The sequence below is a fragment of the Bos taurus genome, chromosome 5, assembly GCF_002263795.3.
Source record: "Bos taurus isolate L1 Dominette 01449 registration number 42190680 breed Hereford chromosome 5, ARS-UCD2.0, whole genome shotgun sequence".
Classification (NCBI taxonomy): Eukaryota; Metazoa; Chordata; class Mammalia; order Artiodactyla; family Bovidae; genus Bos; species Bos taurus.
The window spans coordinates 88,697,365-88,724,587 of record NC_037332.1 but is presented as its reverse complement, the minus strand read 5'-3'; the positions used below and the strand labels follow the sequence as shown (position 1 = coordinate 88,724,587).

The 27,223-nt window shown below is 39.9% G+C and overlaps 1 protein-coding gene and 1 non-coding gene across 2 annotated transcripts in view; one reads left to right on the top strand and one right to left on the bottom strand.

Moving 5' to 3' along the window:
• RECQL (RecQ like helicase) overlaps positions 1–27,066 on the bottom strand; it is a 32,730-nt gene extending 5,664 nt beyond the window's left edge. Inside the window, 11 exon segments of the mRNA NM_001077991.1 lie at positions 1,127–1,265; positions 1,785–1,902; positions 1,990–2,138; positions 3,202–3,283; positions 4,612–4,778; positions 6,624–6,822; positions 10,529–10,635; positions 13,493–13,672; positions 14,518–14,715; positions 23,361–23,408; positions 26,988–27,066. Coding sequence (NP_001071459.1) covers positions 1,127–1,265; positions 1,785–1,902; positions 1,990–2,138; positions 3,202–3,283; positions 4,612–4,778; positions 6,624–6,822; positions 10,529–10,635; positions 13,493–13,672; positions 14,518–14,715; positions 23,361–23,376 — 1,355 coding nt within the window. The 5' untranslated portion in view covers positions 23,377–23,408; positions 26,988–27,066.
• Positions 24,458–24,529, top strand: TRNAW-CCA (transfer RNA tryptophan (anticodon CCA)). Its single transcript has one exon. It is a non-coding gene; the product is annotated as a tRNA-Trp (tRNA).
• Positions 27,067–27,223: the final 157 nt, after the last annotated feature.

Below are 27,223 nucleotides of genomic sequence, written 5' to 3'. Positions count from 1 at the left end.
TGGTTCTTGGCACAGAGTCTAAATCACTGGCCCACCAGGAAAGTCTCAAGAAAAACAGAATTAATAAATCTTTATCCAGACCCATCAAGGAAAAAAGCCCAAGTCAATTAAATCAGAAATGAAAAAGTTGCAACCTACACCAGAGAAATACGAAAGACCTAAGAGACTACTATGGACAAATATTTGCCAATAAAATGGATGACCAGATGAAATGGACGAATTCCTAGAAATGTACAATCTCCAAGACTGAACAAGGAAGAAAAAAAAATATGGACAGACCAATTACCAGTCATGAAACTGAATCAGTAATTTGAAAACTCCCAAGAAACAAAACTCCAAGAATAGATGGCTTCACAGGTGACTGCTACCAAACATTCAGAAAAAAGTTAACAGTTATCTTTCTTGAAGAAAGACAGAATAACTTTTTTCTTTTTCTCTTTTTAAACTTAAGATACTATATTTTTTATTGTTGTACAATTTTAAAGGTTACTTTCCATTTACAAGTATTACAAAATATTATCTATATTCCCTGTGTTGTACAATACATCCTTGAGCCTATCTTACACCCAAAAGTCTATACCTCCCACACTCCTACCTCCTCCCCCTACTCTCATCACTGGTGACCACTAGTTTGTTCTCTATATCTTAGAATGCTGCTGCTGCTGCTAAGTCGCTTCAGTCATGTCCGACTCTGTGCGACCCCATAGACAGCAGCCCACCAGGCTCCCCCGTCCCTGGGATTCTCCAGGCAAGAACACTGGAGTGGGTTGCCATTGCCTTCTCCAATGCATGAAAGTGAAAAGTGAAAGTGAAGTCGCTCAGTCGTGTCCAACTCTTCGAAACCCCATGGACTGCAGCCTACCAGGCTCCTCTGTCCATGCGATTTTCCAGGCAAGAGTACTGGAGTGGGATGCCATTGCCTTCTCCATATCTTAGAATATATGTTCTTAAATCCAGGCATTCTGCAGGTTCATGTACTGGTTTCTACACCCTCAGACATCTGCTTTTACTGCTTTACACTTGATGTTTCACCAATCTATTTACTCACTTAAGTAAGGACCCAAGAAACATCACATGCTTTCACGTTGTTTTTAATTGACAAGTGACAAAAAAGTGTGTGGCTTACTTGTTTATGTTTTGACAGTAGGACACCATCTCATAAAGCTTTTGTTGTCCCACATTTTCCATCACCACCATTGAACTTATCCTGAATATATCTCCAAAGCCATAATACAAAATACAGTCTGCTTTCATGTCATCTCGACCTGCAGTGGGAAGCATCTTCAGATTGCATAGTTACTTTAAAAAGTCAAACATGCAAAAATAATAAATATAAAATTTGCTGGTGATATTTCAGTCTAAATATATCATATCTAGAAATTTCAGATAGAGATGTAAAAGTTAATTTGTAGCAGGTGTCCTCAGATTTTTAAAAATACGACTGAAGAGAACTATCAACAATCAGCTTTATTAGCTTAAAAACCTGTCCATAAATAATCCAGTTGTTCAAATTATAAACTTGAAACCACTAATTAAAAACTCAGGAGACAAAGATGGATATCAAATTACCTTAGCAAATGTAAGAAGAAATAATTCATTACATTCCAATAAAACGTAAGGAAAATTTCTCCATAGGCAAATAAATGTAAAACTTCAAAGGACTTTATTGTTTGTTATAAAAATACTAGCCAATAAAGAGTTAAAAATACAGTAGTAATAAATATCACTTACAGTGTTTTTAAAGCTCTTTTAAAAACTTACTTCTGGGTATGAGTTATACATACCTGCTCGGCCACTCTCTTGGTAATAATTTTCCATAGATTTACTCATTGAATGATGAATAACAAACCTCACATCTGGCTTATCAATTCCCATACCAAATGCAACTGTTGCCACAACTACCTAAAATGTATTAACATTGTATATATTAATTAAGCTAAAATACATTTAAAGGTGAATTAGGTTTTGATTAAAGAGCTATTAGTTAACCTGAATTTCATTCGCTGCCCATCTTCTATGAACCTTGGTCTTATCTTCTGGTTCCATATTGGCATGGTATGCACCTGCAGGAATCCCCAGTTTCTGTAAACTAATTGTAACTTGCTCAGAGTCTTTCTGAGAAAAGCAATATATGATTCCTGTAATAAAGATGTCAAATGGTTAGATATATACAGCACACTCCTGGAAAATTTTTAACTCACACACTTAAGATACTGGTAATTCCAATGCATGGGGAAAAAAAGAATAATGAAAAATTCCAAGGCCCTGAACACATACTGACTTTTCAGTATAACTCAAGATTTGATCAGCAACTTGCTCTAGAGCCTGGAGCCACCAGTTTAGGTTTCCATTATCTTAGTTCTCTCTCCAACTTTATCTTCCACTACACAGTATTTCTAAAACTGATGCTTCATCCTCTAGAAGACGTAAACAAGTATGCTGTGAAAAAGAGTTCCATGCACAAATGAGTTTAGGAAGCACTGCATTGAACAAAATTAAACAGGTGTATCTATCTGCAAGGCTGGTTAGAACGTCAAAGGTGCTGATATACCCTGTGACTCTGTGGGAAGAATAAATAACCTGCAGATTTTCTCAAACTTATTTGACCCTGGAACTCCTTTTACCCAGGGCACCCACTAATATCTCCTGGCAATCTACAGAATAGTTTTGAAATACAACTTTTATATCAATTCTTTGCTTTAGTAACACCTGTCTATGCATTAATCCTGGAACATGTTATACACAATCTCAACTCCATCTACACTCATTCAGCATTTACTTTTTATATTTCTTTACACAACTTTACACTACACTTAACTCATTCAGCATTTACTTTTTATATTTCTTTAATGTGTCCTTTATTATAAGAAAACTATATTTTATATCCCTATAGAACATCATTGCTTAGCCTTCCATCTTATACACAGTAGCTACTTAACTAAATATGTGCTATTGATAACATTATCATTAGGCCTATTCTAATACAATTAAGTGTAAATAAGCAAATCAGTTTCATGACTCTTACAATCTGTGTCATTAGCAAATGCCAACCCGATTTCTAAGATCACCAAGCAAATTAATTTTATCATGATATTTTCAAGTATGTTCTGCCATGCATTAATCTTTTTCTAGTGAACTGCTGTAGTATTTGTTACTTTTGTAAAGTGCTCAGTCTTTATAGGTGGTTTGTTTCTGTATTACCTGATTGCCCCTTGTACCTTCCATTAATGAGCTTTACAATGTCCTCAATAAAATCTTCAGTGTTTGAGGGCTTCTGCCGAACCTAAAAAAAGTTAACTTATTAAAAAGTAAATTAATGAGTGCCATTCGTGTGGTTATTTACTTACAACTTTCAAGGTGCCATTCTTTCTTGGACATGGTGTTTTCTCTTATCATTCTTTCATTCATTGCATCTGACCCTGTCACAACTCAGACTCTTCTTGATCCTTAATTTTTAATTCACCAGAGAAGAGGAGGCATAGAAGCAATGAATAACTTGTAAAGATGAAGACTTTATTTTCTGACCCTACTTTTGTAAAAACATAAACCATGGCACAAATAACTGTTCAGTAAGAACTCAGAAAAATATTAAGTCTATCCTTAAAGGATTGGAAAGTAAAAACAGCTGTGAGGTTATTTAACTTTCAAGGTTATATACTAAATAAAATCTAAATAGGGAGTATTAGCAAATCTTTAAGGGTATAATAATTTTGCATTATTTCATAATTAATTTTATAGAGATGTCATTAGGGTCCTTGGTTATCTTTTTCATTTTTTTGGCTATGCCATGCATCAAACCCATGTCCCCTGAATTGGAAGCAGAGTCTTAACCACAGGACCATCAGGGAAGTCCCAGGTCCCTCAGTCGATGCATGCTTTCTCTCCATCCTTACACAAAACGTGTGTATGCAAATTTAACAAGGCAGTTTTTTCTACTTAACCAAGCAAAGGATTAAACAGCATAAGATATACGAAGCAAGCATTCATGAATAAATCTGTTTATACTCACCCAATTTTGCAAAAACTTTTGAACATAACTATGACTCATGTAGGGAGAAGGCAATGGCAACCCACTCCAGTACTCTTGCCTGGAAAATCCCATGGACGGAGGGGCCTGGTGGGCTGCCGTCCATGGGGTCGCTAGGAGTTGGACACGACTGAGCGACTTCACTTTATTTTTTCACTTTCATGCATTGGAGAAGGAAATGGCAACCCACTCCAGTGTTCTTGCCTGGAGAATCCCAGGGACTGGGGAGCCTGGTGGGCTGCCGTCTATGGGGTCGCACAGAGTCGGACACGACTGAAGCGACTTAGCAGCAGCAGCAGCATGACTCATGTAAACAAACATAATGAAAAAGTAAACTTTGAAAAGACTCTGATGCTGGGAAAGATTGAGGGCAGGAGGAGAAGGGGATGACAGAGGATGAGATGGTTGGATGGCATCACGGACTCAACAGACATGAGTTTGTGTAGGCTCCGGGAGTTGGTGATGGACAGGGAGGCCTGGTATGCTGCACGGGGTCACAAAGAGTCAGACACGACTGAGCGACTGAACTGAACTGAAACTCTGCTGAAATCCTTCACAAAATAAACTGACATAGAATTACATACCTCATAATAGAGATTTGGTCGATTAAAAGAAGCCGTGAAAGTAAAACATTTTTCAACGCACAATATTTTCTGAGCATCCTTCAAAACGTGACTGGTCGCTGTTGCGGTCAGTCCAATTAGTGACGCATTAGGGAACTGCCGCTTCAAGATACCAAGAGCCTTATAGTCTGGAAAAAAAAAAAAAAATACAGAGTAGCCCTCTTCCTATTCTTTCAGGAATTAAAAAAAGACCGATCTTTTAGGCAGATCATCAAGATGACCGTGAGTTTATTTCCACAGCCACCTGTATCTAATCTGCCACTGCAGCCTAGCCTTTGTGACAGATGGGCTTTACTCTGCTTTTATAACTGGTTCTTCAGAAACAAGCACTCTTGGCCACAGGTGGAATGCCCTGCAAAATGTCTCCAGGAAGCTAAGCACTGGTCTACACCTGCTGGACAGTGGATTCAAGAGATGGAGTGGAAGCAGTCACGGTGTTTGAATTATGGCAACAGATAAAAGATAAAAAGACCATCTGTCAAAACCCTTCTACCACAGACACCACCCAAGAGTGTTAAACTCAGACAAGAAAATGCTTGATTAGTATAGAACCCACTTCAGGGAAACTGCTCTGGGCTCCTATTTATCCTATACATCGAAATCACTAGCTATGTTGTCCTTGAGTACACCCTCAAGTAGTTCAACTATTTGAAGAAAAGTGAAGAACAAATGTTGTAGAAATGGCTCAAAGTTAAGGTCAAAAAGGCTACTATAACAACAGGGAGGAGGAAGTTATCTGTTTGGAAAGTTATGAAAGCCCAGAGTCCAGAAATAAGCCCACATATATATAGTCAATAAATCTTCTACAAAGGAGCCAAGAATATATAATGGGGAAACAATAGTTTCTTCAATAAATGGTGTTGGGAACACTGGACAGACACATGCATAAAGAACAAAACTGGACCCTCATATGACACCATACACGAAAGTGAACTCTCAATGAACTACAGACTCGAATGTAAGATCTGGAACCATAAAACTCCTGGACAAAAACCAATGAGATAAGCTCCTTGACATCAGTCTTGGCAATGATTTCTTGAATCTGAGGCCAACAGCAAAAACAAAATGAAAAAAACAGGTGGGGTTGCTTCAAACTAAAATGCTTCTGTCTAGCAAAGGAAGCCATCAACATAATGAAAGGCAATCCAGGGAATGGGAAAAACATCTGCAAATCACATATCTGATAAGAGGTTAGCTAATACCCAAAATTGATAAAGAACTCATACAGCTCAATAGCAAAAAAAAAAATTGATTTTCAGATTTCTTTGCATAGAACAAGTTTGAGCAATCTGTTTTAGGCTAAGACTGTAGGATTATGCTGATGGAGCAAAGAATAAGGTTACTCAAGTATACCACAGAACTATAACATTGAGGGGTTCACTGGGTGTAGATCCTGAAGTGAGTGCTGAAGATACCTAAAACGACGACTAAAAGAGACAACTTTGAAGCAGAAGCAAATTCCTCAACAGATATGAAGGAGAATCCAGAAATCAGTAAATCTTTATGGCTAAAGATGACAAAGTACAATATATACACATTTCAAAAGATAAAGGCAACTGGACTAATAAGCACTACTGTGGTGGGTGGGGATTAAAGAGATTAAAGATTCTGCCTTGGCTCCTCTTGTATTAAGGCAAGAAAAAAATAAGTAATGACTACCTAAGAGGATAATTTTAATGGAAAGGATTTGCATCATGTAAAGCTGAATAAGAAAAGAGTCCCTAGCATCACGGAGTTTTCTAGGTAGAATATACATGTGTGTGTGCACTCTGTCATGTCTGACTCTTTGTGACTCCATAAACTGTAGCTCACCAGGCTCCACTGTCCATGGCATTCTCCAGGCAAGAATACTAAGTGGGTTGCCATGCCCTCCTCCAGGGATCCTCCCAACCCAGGGATCGAACCCGTGTCTCCTGCATTGGCAGGTGGATTCTTTACCACTGCAGCACCTGAGAAGCCCAGAACATACATACCAGGTCTGAAATCGTGTCCCCACTGACTACAGCAATGAACTTCATCTACAGCAATTCGGGTAAATCTCCTTGCTTCATAGGCTTTTTCTAGTCTTGACATAAACATTTTGCTTTTTGCAATTTTCTCTGGAGTCACATAAATTAGCTTTAGCTTGGAGTTTTTATTTACCATTTCAGCATGAACCCATTTCACATGCTCCTATTGAAAGGAAATATAGACACAATGATAGAACTAAGCCAGCAGAAAGCAATACTCAGTGGTAAATGAAGATGCTCATTACTCAGAAGCAACAGCCTTGGGACACTATAGCAGCAGATGCTTACTTCATTAAAATTAAAATGATGTCCCAGTACTGAGCTTCATGGTAGCTGTGCTAATAGCATTTTAGTTATTTATTTACATTCAGACAGTTGATATAAGAATAATCAATCTCACTTGACAAAAAAGAGAACACAAAAACGAATATGAAGACACTCCAAAAAGCATTTACTCCATGAAGGCATAATTCTAAATTTTTCACAATAAATGCCAAAATGTAAGCTAAATGCAGTATGGTGATAAAGACAGGTTTTATTAATTTTAATGTTATATTTGAAATCATTTCATAGATCTCATAGATCTGATTTCATAGAACAAAATTTATTCTTGATTAGATACTTTAATGATGCTATCAAATCTATTCATAATCTATTTAGATTTTACAAAGTATCTGATTCCTTATATCAAGATTTTATAATTATGAATAATTAAAATGAGATTCTATATATTATGTATTATATATAATAAGAATACATCTTAAGAGGTAACAGCTATTTGGTTCTTAGTCCTGTTGTTTTCCATAATATTTAGTACATTGGATGTTGTATTTTTCCTTCTAATCTAATTAAGGATCAAAAGAAGTGGTGAATGTGATAGAAATAGAAACTCAAAATGCCTTCATCATCCCAGGAAAGCAGTTTGTTAACTCCTCAAGATATTCCTAGTTTTGTTAAGAAATGGCGAAGTGTGTTAAATACTTCAATTAGTCTATATGTCCCAGAAATTTCAGAGGAGCAAACACCTGAGCTATCGCCTGAGAAAAGGATGCTTAGTCACTCAGTCATGTCCAACTCTTTTCGATCCCTGTGGACTCTAGCCCACCAGGATCCTCTGTCCATGGGATTTCCCAGGCAAGAATATTAGAGCGGGTTGCCATTTCCTCCTCCAGGGGATCTTCCCAAACCCAGTGGTGGAACCCCATGTCTCATATATTGGCAGACAGATTCTTTACCTCTGAGCCACCTACAATTTGAACTGCATGGGTGCACTTACATGCAGATTTTTTTCAGTAGTAAAGACTACAGTACCACATGATCCACAACTAGTTGAATCCCTGAATGTGGAAGGCTGACTGTAAGTTAAGCGCGGACTTTTGACTGTGTGGCCAGTTAGGGCTCCTAACCCTCACATTGTTCAAGGGTCACTGTACTTTCCATTATTATTACTCTGTTTTTCAATTTTAAAAAAGTGCAGTATGAGAAGGCAATGTTCTCCATAGATTCATTTTTTTGAGCTAGAAAGCACTTAAAATGACACAAGAGTTTAAATAAATTAAAACTATTTGGGAAAGACTAGAAGAACCAGAACTTCTTGAAGACGTGGCTGATTTCAGGTCTGGGAAGAAATACACACAAAAAAGCATGACGTATCTTAGAAAAGAAACCAAAGACTCAAAAGCTAGGAGTTAGACCTAGGGGCCAAATTAAATAGACTCTCACTACCCAAACATGGGACTACTTCAACATTAAAAAAAAGAATAACAACCATGGATGGAAAGACATCAAACATGTTAAAAATCCATAGGTTTAAAATGATACTTGAAAAAAAAAGAATTTATTGACCACCTTTGGAGAATGCTGAAAAACCAACTCTTTCCATAATACTTGACATTTCATTTCCATAATGAAACTGGTAAAGAAAGGGAAAGAACTTTCAATCTTCAAAGAATAAATAAGGAAAGGTCCTTTTCTACAGAAAAAGTCTAGCTAATTTAAGAAGTGAGAATTAGAAAATATTTTATAACCCCCTAATTAAATAATGGTCTAAGATAGGCAATTATTATCAGCAGTTGTAGCCTGCCAGGCTCCTCTGTCCATGGAATTCTCCAGGCAAGAATACTGGTGTGGATTGCCATTCCCTTCTCCAGGGGATCTTCCCGAGCCAGGGATTGAACTGGGGTCTCCTGCACTGCAGGCAGATTCTTTACCATCTGAGCCATCAGGGAAGTCCCCAAAAAAGAGAAAGAACTTTCAATCTGCAAAGAGTTAAGGAAAAAGTTCTTTTTTACAGGAAAAATCTAGCTAATTTAAGAAGTGACAATTAGAAATTACATCTTATAACCCCATAATTAAATAATGCTCTAAGGTAGGCAATTATTATCAGTGGCTACTAAAAGCCATTAAATGAAAAGCTGATCGAGAACTTGATAATTATAGAGCAGGCAGACATAAGGTGACCCCACTGATCAAACTAACATCACACACAAAAAAATAATAACCAGGTGTTAAATACCTCCTGAGTGATACCAGGAGTAAGTATATTCTTACAGCAAAAAAAAAAAAAAAGCCCAAATTCAGTCAACTTTTAGACTAACTAAAAGTAACAAGTGGAACAACATCACAAGGATACAATCAGGAAGACACAGAATATAGGAAACTTAAGGACCAAGAAAAAAAAAAAAAAACCTAAACAGCAATTTCACAGGAAACAAGAAATAAAAGGAACCTATGGACATATCAACCAATACAGCATAATGTGTGAATCTGGACCATGATTTTAAACAGATAATAACATTTGATGAGACAGAAATCTGAGTATTTTTATTTAATGGTTTTAAAGAACTAATACAAATTTTTAGATGTGATAATGGCACTTAGTTGTATTTTTTAGTTATTTTTTTTTTAATGTTAGAGATATATACTGAAGAAGTTACAACTGAAATGGTATGATGTCTGGGACTTGTCTCAACCAAATAAACCAAGGGTGGGCAGGGAGGGAAACTGGGAGTATACAGATGAAAAAAACTGGCCATATGTTGATAACCGTTAAAGCTACTTAACAGTTTTTATACTATTCTATTTTTGTATATTTAAAAAATTTTCAATAATATGCTTTTTAAAAAAGAACACCTGGGAAATGCTTTATTGTACAGATAAAGGTAAGAGAGTCCTTTTCCAAACAAGAAATTCCACAAGGTTGGGTATCTTGTTTCTAATTCACTTTTTGTATTTAATTATATCCCATAATCAGAAATTCTTCCTCACTGTTTTAGAATGGATACTATGAAACAAGTCAGCAAACTTCCTGTAAAGTGCTAGATAGTAAACATTAGATGTTGCAGCCCATATCACAACTACTCAACTCTGTCCTCATGTGTGAAAACAATCAGAGGCTACATATAAAAGAACCATCATGGTTCTGTTCCAATAAAACTTTATTTATGGTCACTGAAATCTGAATCTCACATAATTTTCACACTTCACAAAATTTCACACTTTCAATTTTCACACTTAACTATTCTTGATTTTATTTTTTTGCCATGCCATACGGCATGCAGGGTCTTGGTTCCCAAACCAGGGATCAAAACTGTGCCTTCTGCAGTGGAAGTATAGAGTCTTAACCACTGGGACTGCCAGGAAAATTACACTGCTGATTTTTTTATAACCATTTAAAACTATAGACTAATCTGAGCTCACACACCATACAAAATAAGCAGTGGGCTAGCCTGATCTATGAGTGGTGATTTTAGATTCCAACATAGTTACCAGTTTTTTCTTTTATAAGCAACTCAATTGTAGCTAAGGTTCCTACTTTACTGAAGAGTATAAATTAAAAATAAAATACAATAAAAGCCACAGGAGCATACCTTAGGACTAGAAGCATTTAACATGGTAGCTGAAATTCCTAATTGTTTCAAAACCATTAACTGGTCTTCCATAAGGGAGATTAGTGGGCAAATCACAAGGGTAAAACCTAAAAAAGAAAGAAATCCACCTTAAATTTCATACCACCACCAGAGTAAGTTTCAATTATTTACCTTCTTTACTGTAACTTGAGAAATCTGTATGTAGGTCAGGAAGGAACAGTTAGAACTGGACATGGAACATCAGGAGTTGTTCCAAATAGGAAAAGGAGTACATCAAGGCTGTTTATTGTTACCCTGCTTATTTAACTTATATGCAGAGTACATCATGGGAAACGCTGGGCTGGATGAAGCACAAGCTGGAATCAAGATTGTAGGGAAAAATATCAACAACCTCAGATATGCAGATGACATCACCCTTATGGCAGAAAGCGAAGAACTAAAGAGCCTCTTGATGAAAGTGAAAGAGGAGAGTGAAAAAGTTGGCTTAAAACTCAACACTCAGAAAACTAAGATCATGCATCTGGTCCCATCGCTTCATGGCAAATAGATGAGGAAACAGTGTCAGACTTTATTTTTGGGGGCTCCAAAATCACTTCAGATGGTGACTGCAGCCATGAAATTAAAAGATGCTTGCCCCTTGGAAGAAAAGTTGTGACCAACCTAGACAGCATATTAAAAAGCAGAGACATTACTTTGCCAACAAAGGTCCGTCTAGTCAAGGTTATGGTTTTTCCAGTAGTCATGTATGGATGTGAGAGTTGGGACTATAAAGAAAGCTGAGAGCTGAAGAACTGATGCTTTTGAACTGTGATGTTGGAGAAGACTCTTGAGAGTCTTTTGGACTGCAAGGAAATCCAACCAATCCATCCTGAAAGAAATCAGTCCTGAATATTCATTGGAAGGACTAATGTTGAAGCTGAAATTCCAATACTTTGGCCACCTGATGCGAAGAACTGACTCATTGGAAAAGATCCTGATGCTGGGAAAGACTGAAGGCAGGAGGAAAAGGGTGAGATGCTTGGAGGGCATCGCTGACTCAATGGACATGAGTTTGGGTAAACTCTGGGAGTTGGTGATGGACAGGGAGGCCTGGAACGCTGCAGTCCATGGGGTCGCAAAGAGTTGGACATGACTGAGAGACTGAACTGAACTGACTGTAACTTGTGGTCCTGCCCACCAATTCAGACTGATTTTCAAAGCAGCTTTAGCAATATGCCACCTATTTCTTACCTTCATTATTACAGAAAGTAAATATGAATAAATGATAAGCCAAATAGATGTAAGATTATATATAGAAAACTCTCACCTTATCTAGTCCTATAAAAACGTGGAGAGATATCATTTTGAACTTACTATCATACTTGACAATCAGTATTGATAACCTCAGTAAAAGTACATAAATCAAGTCATATACTATCCAGTTACATCAGGAAAAAGTTATTCCGAAGCTTTCCAAATGTGTTGTACAGAAGAAACTAACACAACAATGTAAAGCAATTATACTCCAATAAAAAGAAACAATGAAAAAAGTTCTATGATAAACTACAACAGAAAAGAATATTAAAAAAGGATGTGTGTGTGTGTGTGTGTGTATATATATATATAAAAGTGAATCACTTTGCTGTACAGTGGAAAATAACAATACTGTAAATCACTATACTTCACTAAAAAAAAAGCTTTCCATGGACTTCCCTGGTCGTCCAGTGGTTAAAGACTGTGCTCCCAGTGCAGGGGCCCCAGGCTCAACCCCTGGTCAGGGCAATGGAACCCATATGCCACAACTAATGATCCTGCCTGCTGCAACTAAAGAAAAAAAAAAAAAAAAAACCCCACATACTGCAGCGAAGACCAGCACAGCCAAATAAATAAACAATTTTCTTTAAAAAAAAAAAAGCTTTCCAAAGCAAACATAGCACCTTGTATCATCCAGAATGATACATGAGTACCTGTCCACTTACTGCACAAGATTAATTCAGTCTGGGCAGAAATCAGTTAACAGTTTCTTGACTGACTCAAATTCTGGTAATAAATCCCCTTTCTGTGAGAACTGAAATTGTTCACAGCTAAGAGAGCTATTTAGATTGCTAAAATCTTGTGGTCTTAGGTTTCCATAGTTTGTTCCTTAAAACAACCTGGGGCAGAGAGCAGACCAGTTTAAAAAACATATTCAGATTAAGACATTATCATGGATTTCACCCTCTCAACTAGTCCTCTCTGCTGTATTCTCACTTTCTCCCTCTTTACTGGTACCTTCTCACTGTATTTAAATATGGTCAGTTCAGTTCAGTCATGTCAGACTCTTTGCGACCCCATGGACTGCAGCATGCCAGGCTTCCTTGTCCATCACCAACTTCTGGAGCTGGCTCAAACTCATGTCTATCGAGTCAGTGATGCCATCCAACCATCTCATCTTCTGTCATCCCCTTCTCCTCCCACCTTCAATATTTCCCAGCATCAGGGTCTTTTCAAATGAGTCAGCTCTTCCCATCAGGTGGCCAAAGGTTGGAGTTTCAGCTTCAGCATCAGTCCTTCCAATGAATATTCAGGACTGATTTCCTTCAGGATTGACTGGTCTGATTCCTTTTCTAGGGCTTTTTCTCCTACAACATGCTTTTCAAGGATGTTTCAGGAATCAGATAAAAGAATGAACTACTCTCAGTCTTTAACATGTCCTCTGTAAGTGAACACTTAAATATCTATTCATGCGTGCGCTCAGTTGTGTCCGACTCTATACAACCCCATGGACTGTAGCCCTCCAGGCTCCTCTGTCCATGGAATTTTCCAGGCAAGAATACTGGAGTGGGTTGCCAGTTCCTTCTCCATTAAATGTCTATTAGTGGAGAGACAAACAAAAAATGCACTTGATTTTGGCAAATACACTATAGAGATTTTTTTTAAGACTTAAAAATATATTCACAGAAATGATGTTTCTTCACCTTAAAATTAATGTTTATTAATACCCACCATCTGAACACAATGCTGGTAACTGGTAACATAAGCTCTTTCCCCCTCCTGTAGGCATAACGAGAAATACCTCCTTTCCAGACATTGTGACGTTAATAGTTTCTAGCTGAAGTGGCCTGAACTTCTGCAGTTTAAAGACATTTTGTAGAACATCTTTAACTTTACCAGACCATGGAAAATCTAGAAAGAGAATAATAAGTAGAACTATTTAAGATTATAATGAGACACAAATGTGAATGGCTGCTTCTATAATAGAGAAGAATCAGATCAATATATATAAGACTTTTAATACTATGGATAATTTAATGTTTATAATAATAATTTTGAGATCAGTTTAACTCACGAAGCTAAGCAAACCAAATTTAATGATATATCATAAGAAAAAGTATATTAGAATAAAATGACAACATTTTCCAGTGAGAAATAAAGTACAGAGGAGAAAGGAGCAAGGTCAGGTACTTGATAAATAGTCTGAGTGTTGGTCAGGGAATTCACAGTATCAGAAACCTCAAATACCATGAACCAAAGTTAACAATTATATGGACTTTTTGGTGTCAATATCTTGTTTAAAAAGTGGACAACAAAGCCCAGAAAGCACTGCAATTCTGTCAAGAGTTACAGTATTCTAAACTAATGATAAACAAGATGTTTGGCAAGATCCTCAATCAAGGAAGATTTATTCACTAGGGCAGGGGAATGAACTAGACTTTGATGAGGAGTTTGAATTTTTTTCTTGTTTAATTTCTTCTCATTACAACCAAGAAAATTGAGTTAAATAAACATCTTTCTCCAAGCAAATATGTTTCCAATATGTCAGAAACATATTTGGTCTGAATAATAAAGGCTTTCATTTTAAAAGGACGTGGGTAAAGGCTGGTCTGCCTAGTAGTTCCCTTGCCACCTAAGGAATGGCTAGTTTCACTTCTAAACTACTAAAAAGCACTGACCCAGACACAACGATTCAATTCCAGTTCAAAGAAACGAGAGGAAACAAAACTTGCAAAGAAAAAAAAAAGAGAGCAAACCTTCTTTATTCCAAGAGGCAGGTGAAGAATCACATTCACTGCTCTCCCCAGCATCGGAATCCTCTAAACACAGCTTTATTCTCTTCGTTAGTACGTTTTTTTTCTGAATGAGCTCCTGCTGCCTTTCCAGAAGTTCCTGGATTTGAATGTCTACTGCATGTAGCTCACTTGTTATAGAATCTAGTTCCTCACTCAGAGCTACAAGGGAAGAAAAAAGATACGATGACCAGACAGAATTAATCACAATTTCAGGTTTCCTTATGATTGATTTTCTTGGTATTCCTCACTATCAACTGTATAAACTTAGAGTAGTCTAGAAGAGTGGTTCAGTGCATGTTTTGGAGCCACCCAGACAGGAGGTATATCTTAGGTCTTCCTCTCACTGGCTGAGCGACCTCAGGCTAAGTACCTTATACTTAACTGAGCCTCAAAATCCCTATCTGTAAAGTGGGGATAATACCTAGCTTTCACAGTATTGCTATAAAAAAATTAAATGAGACAGAATTTTGAAAGTTCTTAACACAGTACCTGGTACACAGTTAAGCATTTAATAAAAAACAATTATTAATTTTACCATGGTGTGCTTCCCTGGTGGCTCAGGAGTAAAGAATCCACCTGCCAATGCAAGAGACGTGGGTTCAATCCCTGGGTTGGGCAAATCCCCTAAAAAAGGAAACAGCAAACCACTCTAGTATTCTTGCCTGGATAGAGGAGCCTGGTGGGCTACAGTCCATATGGTCACAAAAGAGTCAGACATAACAGAGCGACTAAACAATAACAAAAATCATGTTGGAGGCCAGTGGTCCAACAATCTTCTAAATGACTTAAGTAAAATGACTAGACTTTAAAGCAAGAGGAAGTTACCTAAAAGTGATCCCCTAACTACTTAGCTATCATTTACAAAAACGTTTGTATTTGGGTTCATATTGTGACATGGTAAGGAGCTGGTGATTATAAACAAGATGACGTATCAGTAAAAAGAGAAATCAAGTGTGCTACTAAAATTGGCATTACAAGGGCAGCATGATAATTTATAAAGAAGCCTTAACATATGATACTAGACAATCCAAATATTAAAGTCAAAATGAGATTTCCTTTTACATCAGTGGAAGCTAGAAAATTTTACAGACATCCTTGCTGCTTTCTAAAACATCTGCCTGCTTTAATCAGTGTCCAGTTCTAATGTCTTCCCATGAGATAAAATCTTATGGTTATGATTTAAAATAGGATGCTCTAGTGTTTCTGTATTGTATCAACTGCTTGTGTGATCCAGGTTTAGGGCCGGCCACCAGTGACATCTGTCTGAGATTTGGAAGGTGGAAATGAAACAGAAGCCAGGTTTACAGTCGACATAAGGTCGGGCGCTGCTGCAGCTCACCTTGTGGCTGATGTGCTGGCTCACCTTGGCCGACAGGGGGCAAAAGTCAGTTCCTCTTGTTGTGCTCAGTCATGTCTGACTCTGTCACCCCATGGACTGCATGCAGCCTGCCAGGCTCCTCTCCACTCTCCAGGTAAGAATCCTGAAGTAGGTTGTTATTCCCTTCTCCAGGGGATCTCCCCCAACCCAGGAACTGAAGCTGGGTCACCTGCACACAGGCTGACTCTTTACAGTCTGAGCCACCAGGGAAGCCCAACAATACACAATAGTGAATGAAGCCAAATTTATTGGTGTGGATTCAATAAGAAATTCTGAATTTAGTACACTAAATATAGTGGCCAGGAGTGGCTCTAATTCTTTACTTAGCCAACCCCAAAGATGAATATCAGAAAGTTGGGATGGAATGACACAGGGGTAGGTGCCAATGAAATGGAAAGGCTAGAACTTTCTGGGTATACACTAAAGGAGAGGAACTCGGAGCTTAGGGAGATGGGAGTGCTAGAGTGGTTGATCATTCACTCTCCTGCGATCACCCAGGAGGATCCAGGAGACCCTCCTTTTCCCAAGCCTGTAAGAAATGCATTCATGAGGGGAATGAATCCCTGAAGAGGTCTGGGTTGGCTGTTCTCTGTAAGCCAGGAATGACCATGGGAAGTACTGCCTTTCAACTAGACAACCTGAATCAATGAGAATGATGATTTCTAAGACACAGGGGCTAATTGTCAGCAATTCAATTCATGACCAAAGGAAAGGCAGATGTGGTTCCCAAAATGGGCAACAGAAAGTGAAAGTGTTAGTCGCTCAGTCGTTTCCTATTCTTTGTGACCCCATGGAGCCTGCCAGGCTCCTCTGTCCATGGGATTTCCCAGGCAAGAATATTGGAGTGGGTTGCCATTCACTTCTCCAAAGAATCTTTCCAATCCGGAGATGGAATCCAGGTCTCCTGTACTGCAGGTAGATTCTTTACCATCTGAGCCACCAGAGAAACCCAAAGGGCAATAACCAGAAGTAACAATTAGAACAGTCTGACTTAAAGACAACTTTGGCACTGGCTAGGTGATCATGAAGTCTGAAATAGAAATAGATTACATGATCTGTACAGGCAGTATACAAAGGCCTGATTCTGGTGAACACATCTGATTTGAATTACCACCAAAGAATCATAGTCCTTCAACCAGTGCCCAGAAATGAGCCAATTTATAGATCCAAAGCTCCTTATGTAAAGTAGAGGTTGGGGCTCTTTGAAAAAGGACCCTCATATACAGCTAAAACTTCATGCAATAAATCTTACCACTATCCTTCTCCAGAGAAACTTCAGGTAATTGTGTACTGGGAAAAGGAAAATAACTTCTCAGAAGTTCCTGGACAGCGGCTGTAATCTGACAATTCCTGGAGAACTATAATGCGATGATGACCCACCAGTTAGAGTGTGGACTGAACTTGGGCAAAACAGATGATAAATGCCGTTCTGCTCACGCGCATCACGCAAGGAGCTAGGAGGTCTCTGTGCTTACCTCCCCAGCTCCAGGAGGTGCAATTAGAACAGATACCCCCAGGTGGCGCTAGTGGTAAAGAACTCGCCTGCCAGTGCAGGAGACACAGAAGTGTTCCACAGGTTCCATCCCTGGGTGGTGAAGAATCCCTTGGAGGAGGGCATGGCAACCCAATTCAGTATTCCTGCCTGGAGAATCCCAGGGACTGATGAGCCTGGCCGGCTACAGTCCATAGGGTCACAGAGTCAGAGATGACTGAGGCAACTTAGCATGCGTGCATTCAACAACTGGCTGGTTTCCTGACCTAAGAGTAAGGACTATTATGGTAGGAAGGATCAAGTGGAAGGCAGTAAAAAGAGTGCTTACTACCAGAACAGTGAATAGTGCTGTTCCTCACACAGCCAGGACTCATGGGCCTGGGAAACAGGGCTGGAAACATGGCTCCTATTACCGTTAGTGATCCACTAGTGAAATGTTTGCTTCCCATCCCTGAAACTTTGGACTCTGCTAGTCTAGAGGTTGCCCAGTTAGAACTGCTTCTACCAGGGGAAAAAGCAATGGTTCCATTTAACTGTAAGTTGATTACCACTTGGCCAGTTTGGGTTCCCATGGCCAGGAAACTAAAAGGCAAAGAAAGGGGTTACTGCACTGGCTGGGGCAAATGATCCTGACTATTAAAGGAAACTGGACTGCTATGACACTGCAGAGGTGAGGAGCCGTGTGTCTCGAGTGTGGGGGATCCTCCAGGGCAGTGGTCCCCAACCCTTCTGGTACCAGGGACCGGTTTCATGGAAGACAGTTTTTCCAAGGACCAGGGTGGGGTGGGGGAGGGTATGGTTTCAGGATGATTCAGTGTATTACATTTATTGTGCACATTATTTCTGTAATTATTACATCAGCTCTACCTCAGATCATCAGGCATTAGATCCCAGAGGTTGGGGACTCCTGCTCTAGGGTTATCTTTTGGTATTCCCACATCCCCTGCTTAGAATTAATGGAAAACCACAAAAACCCATTACAAGCAAACTGCTAAGGCAAATCCCACCAGGCAAGGCCCCATGACCAGGTGAGCTGTTTGCTGAGAACAAAGGGATACGGAAAGTTGAAAAGGCAGTTATAAAATAACACGTATAACCACATGATCAGGGGAGACCCAAGAACTGGAATAGCTATTAAGCATTTCTCCTTTATTTTGACATTCCTGTAGAAGCCAATTTTGGATTTCTCTTGTTGATGTTTAGTTAGTTGATGAATGGATGGATAGACTGACCTTCTGGCTCCCATTCCCCTAAATCCTAAAATAATAGGTGTTAATAGTCACTAACTTTGTATCTCAGGATTTAAGTTAGAAGATTATCAAGGAGGATGTGATTGAGCAAGAAGAGGAATGAGCACCATCCAAAGATGAATAAAGAGAATTCCTGTCCTCTTCAGGGGAGAGGATCAGCATGCATTTGTTTGGACAAGAGAGAGCTGTGTCAACTTGGGGAGCCAGAGCTTTAGGAGGTGGAAGTGAAGCAGTAGCTATATTTTCCATATTTAAGAAGGGCAGTGCAAGGTCAGGTCTGGTGACCTCTCCGGCATGGGGCAGCAGCTGGGCCCATGATTCTAGCTGCTGCTAGATATCCTTGGGGAAACAGAGGTGCCTGCAGTTCCTCTGGATCCTGTTGGTTCTCCTTGGGCTTCTCTGAACACTCAGCCAGATGGTGTGCGACTCAACAGGGAAGGACGCCAGCACTTTGACAGGTGCTGCCTCACCTAAACTGGAGGCTTTGAGGCAACCAGAGACTGGTCCAGGTTCTGGTGAGATTCATCTTCACAGGCAGCATTCTGTTTGGGCAATCCCCTTGGCAGAAGCATCTTCTCTTCCTATCTACTGGCACCACCGATGCCAGGCCCACCAACAGACACAAAGAAAGACCCTAAACACTTCCCAAATTCCCACCAAGAATTCCTACAGTCAATCCCTCTTATCACTCACAGTGCTTCTGCTTCTTTCATTGAATCCCACCTAACAGAGATAATGTCAACCTGTGCTACAAAGTCAGTATCACTGCACCCTGGACAAAGTCCTGATTGACTCAGAATATAAGAGAGTAGAGCTAGTTGTAAAAAATCAGGGTCTTTTAATATTTTTGTTCAAAACTATAACCATCTCTAATGCCAGCTTGGACAACACATGACCTTTATGATGAGAGATGAGATTGAAAAGGGAAGGATTTCAATCATTCATCATGAAGAGGGCTTATTACTATATCTCAAGAGCACACAGCATCGAGCAGGGATCCTGCTCCTAAGCTTACAGCTGAAACAAGGGAAGTACCATTCTTCAGAAGCACAACAGTTTCTAGCGATCTCCCATACTGAAGGCCACAGTGAAAAGGAAGTGATTTACCACTTTCTTTGGGAATCACCAAATCCAACTCAACAAACTATCTGAAGGCAATTTCAGAGGCATTTCAAATACAGGTCAACAAGTGGGTAGAACAATAGAAGAGGTGGGTTATTTGAACAGGGTGAAATATTCTAAAAGCTATGATTTAAAGTAATCATCTCTTCTTAAATAAAATTGATGTATGGCATTATTCAGTTATTTTAAAATCATATCCCAGGGACTTCCCTGGTCATCCACAACAAGTTGAGAGTTTGCCTGCCAATGCAGAGCACACAGGTTTTATCCCTGGTCTGGGAAAATTCCACACACCTCGGGGTAACTAAGCCCACGCGCCACAACTACCGAGCCAGCACTCCAGGGCCTGGGAGCCGCAGCAAGAGAAGCCACCACAGTGAGAAGACCGCATACCACAGTGAAGAGTAGCCCCTGCTGGCCACAACTGGAGAAAGCCCTGTGCAGCAACGAAGACCCAGTGCAGCCATAGATAAATAAATAAACAACTTTTAAAACATCATATCCTACTGAGAAAGAGTAAAGTCTTACTAAATAGAATAACTCACTGATATGATCCAAAAATAACTATTTTAACTGAGGTAAGGTTTGGTTCGGTTCAGTTCAGTTCAGTCGCTCAGTTGTGTCCAACTCTTTGCGACCTTGTGGACTGCAGTACGCCAGGCTTCCTTGTCCATCACCAACTCCCGGAGTCCATCCAAACCCACGTCCATCGAGTCGATGATGCCATCCAACCATCTCATCCTCTGTCATCCCCTTCTCCTCCTGCCTTCAATCTTTCCCAGAATCAGGGTCTTTTCAAATGAGTCAGTTCTTCACATCAGGTAGCCAAAGTACTGGAGTTTCAGCTTCAACATCAGTCCTTCCAATGAACTGATCTCCTTTAGGATGGACTGGTTGGATCTCCTTGCAGTCCAAGGGACTCTCAAGAGTCTTCTCCAACACCACAGTTCAAAAGCATCAGTTCTTTGGCACTCAGCTTTCTTTATAGTCCAACTCTCACATCCATACATGACTACTGGAAAAACCATAGCTTTGACTAGATGGACTTTTGTTGGCAAAGTAATGTTGCTGCTTTTTAATATGCTGTCTAGGTTGGTCATAACTTTCCTTCCAAGGAGTAAGTGTCTTTTAATTTCATGGCTGCAGTCATCATCTACAGTAAGGTTTAGTAATATCTATGAAACCCACACTTTTGTCTCTTAGTGAAGAATACCTGGGTTAGCATTTAATATAACTTCAATTGTTATCATTTATTATTAGCCCTTAGGCTATTAATATGAATCATTAAGCTGTGAGAGATGAAGACAAAATCTATGTCACTATTTTTTTCACATTTATATTTAAATAAATTGTAAAGTTTTGGGGTGTGGAGAGAAGGATTCCATACTTAAGAAAACCATTCCTATAAAGTTTGTTAAGAACCTAGACTTGGTACTCCACTGTCAGTTCTAAGGTCATATTTACTATATCCCTACAAAGAACAGGAAAATAACCATAGAATAAGTTCCTCCCTCTTACCATCCACCTCTTAACTGAATAAACAGCAAAACTTCACTAATAAGCACAAAAGAATCTGGTCAAGTTTATAAAAACAAACAATGTGAGGAAATACATCAAAATACCAAGAGTAGCTGCCTGGAAAAGGTAAAACAGATGTCTTTCTTTTATATTTTAAAAATATTTCAAATAATACCACTTTGGAACTTATCTTAAAGAAATAATCAAAGAAGTACACAAACCTTTTGATTCAAAGATGTCCAATGCAACTTTTTTTATATTTTAAAAGTAAAGACAGCCTAAAAGTTCAAAACCAACACTCAAAGTGTTAATTCTTTAATGCCACTATAAAACAACAAAATACAGAGCAGTATTAAAAACAATATTGACAACATAAAATTTACAGTATGTCTATATTCTTTATCTACATTGTGTTTTTAAGAATCACGTTACCAAACATTATGTACAAAATATGAAAATTTTTGTTGAAAATAATACATGTAAATGGTACAGTATTAATTTTAGTAGTAACATTATTAGTGATTTACTTTATAATTTTCTTAGGTTCCTAAACTACTATCAAAAACATATCGGTCCTTGGAACTTTTCTGTATTGCATGGTGGGAATGTAAAATTGTGTAGCCACTATGGAAAACAGTATGGTAGTTCCTCAAAAAATTAAACACAGAAATGTTATCCAGCAATTTCACTTGTAGGTATGGTGGTGGTTTAGTCACTAAGTCATGTCCGACTCTTGCGACCCCATGGACTGTAGCCTGCCAGGGTCCTCTGTCCATGTGATTCTCCTGGCAAGAATACTGGAGTGGGTTGCTATTTCCCTCTACAGGGGATCTGCCCGACTCAGAAATAGAACCTGGGTTTCCTGCACGGCAGGAGAATTCTTTACCGACTGAGCTATGAGGGAAGCCCACTTGCAGGTATATACACCCAAAAACTGGAAGCAGAGGCTCAAACAGATGTTTGTACACCAATGTTCGTAGCTGCATTATTCACAGAAACTGAAAAGGGAAATAATTCAAATGTCCCCTGACAAACAAGTGGATAAACAGAATGTGGTATATCCACACAGTGGAATATTACTTAGCCTTAAAAAGATACATGGTACCCAACGGATGAACCTCAAAGACAACACAAAAGGACAAATATTGTATGATTCCACTTCTATGCTGCTGCTGCTGCTGCTAAGTCGCTTCAGTTGTGTCCGACTCTGTGGAGACCCCATAGACGGCAGGCCACCAGGCTCCCCCATCCCTGGGATTCTCCAGGCAAGAACACTGGAGTGGGTTGCCATTTCCTTCTCCAGTGTATAAAAGTGAAAAGTGAAAGTGAAGTCGCTCGGTCGTGTCCGACTCTTAGATACCCCATGGACTGCGGCCTACCAGGCTCCTCCATCCATGGGATTTTCCAGGCAAGGTACTGGAGTGGGGTGCCATTGCCTTCTCCACTTCTATGAGGTACCTAGAAAGGTCAAAGTCCCAGACAGAAAGCAGAATGATGTTACCAGGGGCTTCAGGGAAGTGGGGGAGTGGAAGTTATTGTTCACTGGGTACACTGTTGCATTGACCATCTTTGAATCACGAGCTTTACGTACTCTTCCACTATTTCCTTAAGGTAAGTTCCTATGTGGTGTTATTTAAAATACTTTTAAAGTATAAAAGAAAGACATCCATGTTTACCTTTTCCAGGCACCTACTCTTGGCATTCAGTGGGGAGTGATGAAAAGTTCTGGAGATGGATACTGGCAAAGGTTGCACACAATGCAGATGCACGTAACGCCAGGCATGCAATGCTCTTGACTGTCTGCTTAAAAGTAGCTGAACGATAAGTTTAAATATATTTTACAACAATAAAAACAAATATGGAAAAATATCTATAATCAGAATTATTAAGAAATATTTTCTAAATTTATTTTTATTTATTCCTACTAAAACTTTTTTTAAAAGTAGTTTAAGACTCACAGTAAAACTGAGGGGAAGGGACAGAGAAAAACACACAGTTAGAAAGAGGACAGAATGAACCACAAAATAGAATAATCTCCACTAACCTGAAATGGATGCCATTGTGAAGTTGAACTGGAAAGCCAAATTTCTCCCTAAAAGTGAAAGAAAAATCAGAGCAACATTTTTTTTAAAAACAGTACTGTTGATAATGCTCAATGATAATCTGTCATTACTGAGCACAAAAACTGTTAGAAAGTAAATTATATACTGCAGCGACCTTTCAACAATACTACATGGCTCTTCCTACTCTACTGTTTATGGAGAATTCTCTAGATTTCAGAGAAGTAACCAAAGTCACACAAATACAACAACAAGTATGACACCAAAAACAGTTAACAAACATCCAGTAAATACTTAGTGAAGTTGCAAAAAAAGAGCAAAGCGTAGAGGTTAAACAGCTTTACCATTACATTATTGTGTGTGATTTTAGCAAACTTAAAACAATCTGCTCCTCTCAGCCACTTTCCCTATCTGTAAAATTGGGATGGTGGAACCTATTTTACAAATAGCAAGTTGGATAGATTAAAATACCCCAGATGAAGCAAAACCCATTAACAAAGTAAATTATTCATTTAACGTTTTACTGAACATTTGCTCTACAGGGTTACAATTTAGCCTCAGTTTTAAAAGAGGAATTGGTATTGCATGGAGGGATGAGATTTCGGATGGAGAGAACACAAAGAGTTCAGAAATGGCGGAAAACCTGGTTTGTATTAAGAAATATTTCTGAATGGTTAAAACTTAAGAGTACACACGAGCAAGTGAAAGGAGGTGTGAGTCTGGAGGGTAGGAACTTTATTTAGCTTATCCATAATCTCCAAGAACACCTTTTCCAACTCTGAAATGGACAACCAACATTTTCTGAAACTAAGCCAATGTTCTCCGAAGGTAGCTTCAGCAGCACCCTACCCTTACTCAAATTGCTCATCCTATGCCCTGCCTCATGTAGAATTCTAAAGCCACCACTAGGCTGGAAAAATAGGTAGGGTCTTCTGTGACTTGCTAAGAAGCTTGAAAGAGTCACAACACTAAAAGATATTTAAGTAGAGGAGTAAACCAAGGACTTCTAATTCTTTATCTACATGAACATGCCTTCACCATTTCATGGAAATATAATTCTCCTTCTCTGGACTGTAGGGCTTCCCTGGTGGCTCAGAGGTTAAAGCGTCTGCCTCCAATGCAGGAGACCCGGGTTTGATCCCCGGGTGGGGAAGATCCCCTGGAGAAGGAAATGGTAACTCCATTATTAACTCCAGTATTCTTGCCTGGAGAATCCCATGGACGGAGAAGCCTGGTAGGCTACAGTCCACGGGGTCACAAAGAGTGGGACATGACTGAGCGACTTCACCTTCACCTTCCTTCACCTGGACTGTAAGATTCTCCAGCAGGGTAGAGATTGAGTCTCTTCACCTCTATATCCACGTAGCCTAGTAAAATGCCTTGCATATAGTGAAGGCTCAGGGTGGCACTAGTGCCAGTACAAGAGATGTAAGAGACACAGATTCAATCCCTGGGTCGGGAAGATCCCCAGGAGGACAGCATGGCAACCCACTCCAGTACTCTTGCCTGGAGAATCCCATGGACAGAGAAGCCTGATGGGCTATGGTCCATGGGTCACAAAGAGTTGGACACAACTGAAGGAGATCAGCCCTGGGTGTTCTTTGGAAGGAATGATGCTAAAGCTGAAACTCCAGTACTTTGGCCACCTCATGCAAAGAGTTGACTCATTGGAAAAGACTCTGATGCTGGGAGGGATTGGGGGCAGCAGGAAAAGGGGACGACAGAGGATGAGATGGCTGGATGGCATCACCGACTCAATGGACGTGAGTTTGAATGAACTCTGGGAGTTGGTGATGGACAGGGAGGCCTGGTGTGCTGTGATTCATGGGGTCGCAAAGAGTCGGACACGACTGAGCGACTGAACTGAACTGAAGGGACTTAGCATCCAGGCACACAGGTTTGCTGAGATTGAAAGCAGAAGCTTTCTCCACTCTTATGAAAGAATGTAGTCTACAACTCTACAACCATTTCCTCCCACTATTTTAAACAACTCCTTTGATTATATCATTTTTAAAAAACTGCTTATAAACTCCTTCCCCAAATGATGTGATTTAATAGCAAAACCTAGCTGAATGTAAAATATGTTCAAAAAGTAATGAGCTATGTATAGCAGGTCTGTCAGAAGTATACCTAGACATTGTTTAAAATCCAAAACAAAGGGAGATCAGCCTTGAAAATTCCCTGGGCAGACAAAACCAACATAGCCAGACAAACAAAGCTTAATTTAGCTTATTTTGAAAGACTAACTTGACCTGGGGCACTTCGCCTTTCTGCCTCTGGAAATCAGAAGCAAAACTTCCACTGTTTCCCAAGATTGCTATGAGGTAACCACTAACCAATTCTCCATCTTTTAAGAAAATGTTAATATAACCAATCAGTGTGAAGAATAAACAATCAATGCCCTCTTACTCAGAGAAGGCAATGGCACCCCACTCTAGTACTCTTGCCTGGAAAATCCCATGGAGGAGGAGCCTGGTAGGCTGCAGTCCATGGGGTCGCTGAGGGTCGGACACAACTGAGCGACTTCACTTTCACTTTTCACTTTTATGCACCGGAGAAAGAAATGGCAACCCACTCCAGTGTTCTTGCCTGGAGAATCCCAGGGACGGGGGAGCCTGGTGGGCTGCCGTCTATGGGGTCGCACAGAGTCGGACACGACTGAAGTGACTTAGCAACAGCAGCAGCCCTCTTACTAAACAAGCTGCTTTGTATTAACTATATAGCCCTGAGCCTAATTCCATGTTTCGATTTGAGTGCTCTTGGTTGTCAAACTGTCTTTTTGGTGTATATACAATGAACCTTTACTAATTACTACTTCCATGATTCAGTGGTTTTACTTCTGCTATATCTGAACTTTTGACAGCATCCTTCGGAAATACTTTACAAGGTCTCATGTCAGTCACGCACGCTTGACATCAAGTGTTGCTGTTGTTCAGTCGCCCAGTCATATCTGACTCTTTGCGATCCTATGGACTGCAGCACGCCAGGCCTCCTTGTCCCTCACCATCTCCCAGAGTTTGCCCAAGTTCATTGGTGATGCCGTCCAGTCATCTCATCCTCTGAAGCCCTCTTCTACTGCCCTCAATCTTTCCCGGCATCAGGGACTTGACACCAAGTACCAGAAGCTAAATCACACACACACACACACACACACACACACACACACACACACACACTTTCCGCCACCTGGGTTTGGCTGCAACAGCAATTTAATAAAACTCTCCGTCACGCTTAGGCGTCCCCTCTGGCTTTTCCCAATAAACAGTGGTTGCAAATAAAAGGCTTTGGTGACCGAGTCTCCTGCCTGGAAAAAGCTGGTGATAAAGAGACCGACCCGCAGTGGAACGTGCCCCTAAAGGCCCGAGTTCCATTAGAACTGGGCGATGATGGAGAGTTCCGTTAGAGGGGCGAGGACCCCTGTTTCTCCCTCACCAACGTATTGGTGGAAGGAAGTGAGCCGGCCTTCCCCATCTGCCAGGAAAAGGAATGTTAGCTCTTTCAAAGAGGTAACAGGAGTTACCCCAGAACCTCTCCCCAGTGAGGTTAAGAAAAACATTCCCCCTCCTCGATCTCCGACCCCAAGACCCCCCTGACTCAGGTCTACCACTTACCCGTTTCAGCCGCACTCCAATAAAAACTTCCCGCCACCAGGCTTTCCTTTCTCTCCAGCCGGAGGCACTCACCCTTCCGGGTCGGTCTTCTCAACCAATTGCAGGTACTACCCTTCTCTAAATGGTCAAGGGGTGTGGCCACCATGTGCGTCACTGAACAAGACCAGAGATTATTGGTTGATGTTGGGAGCAGGTCTAGCCAATAGGAAGCGGGTTTGAACCTAGAGTGGGGGCGG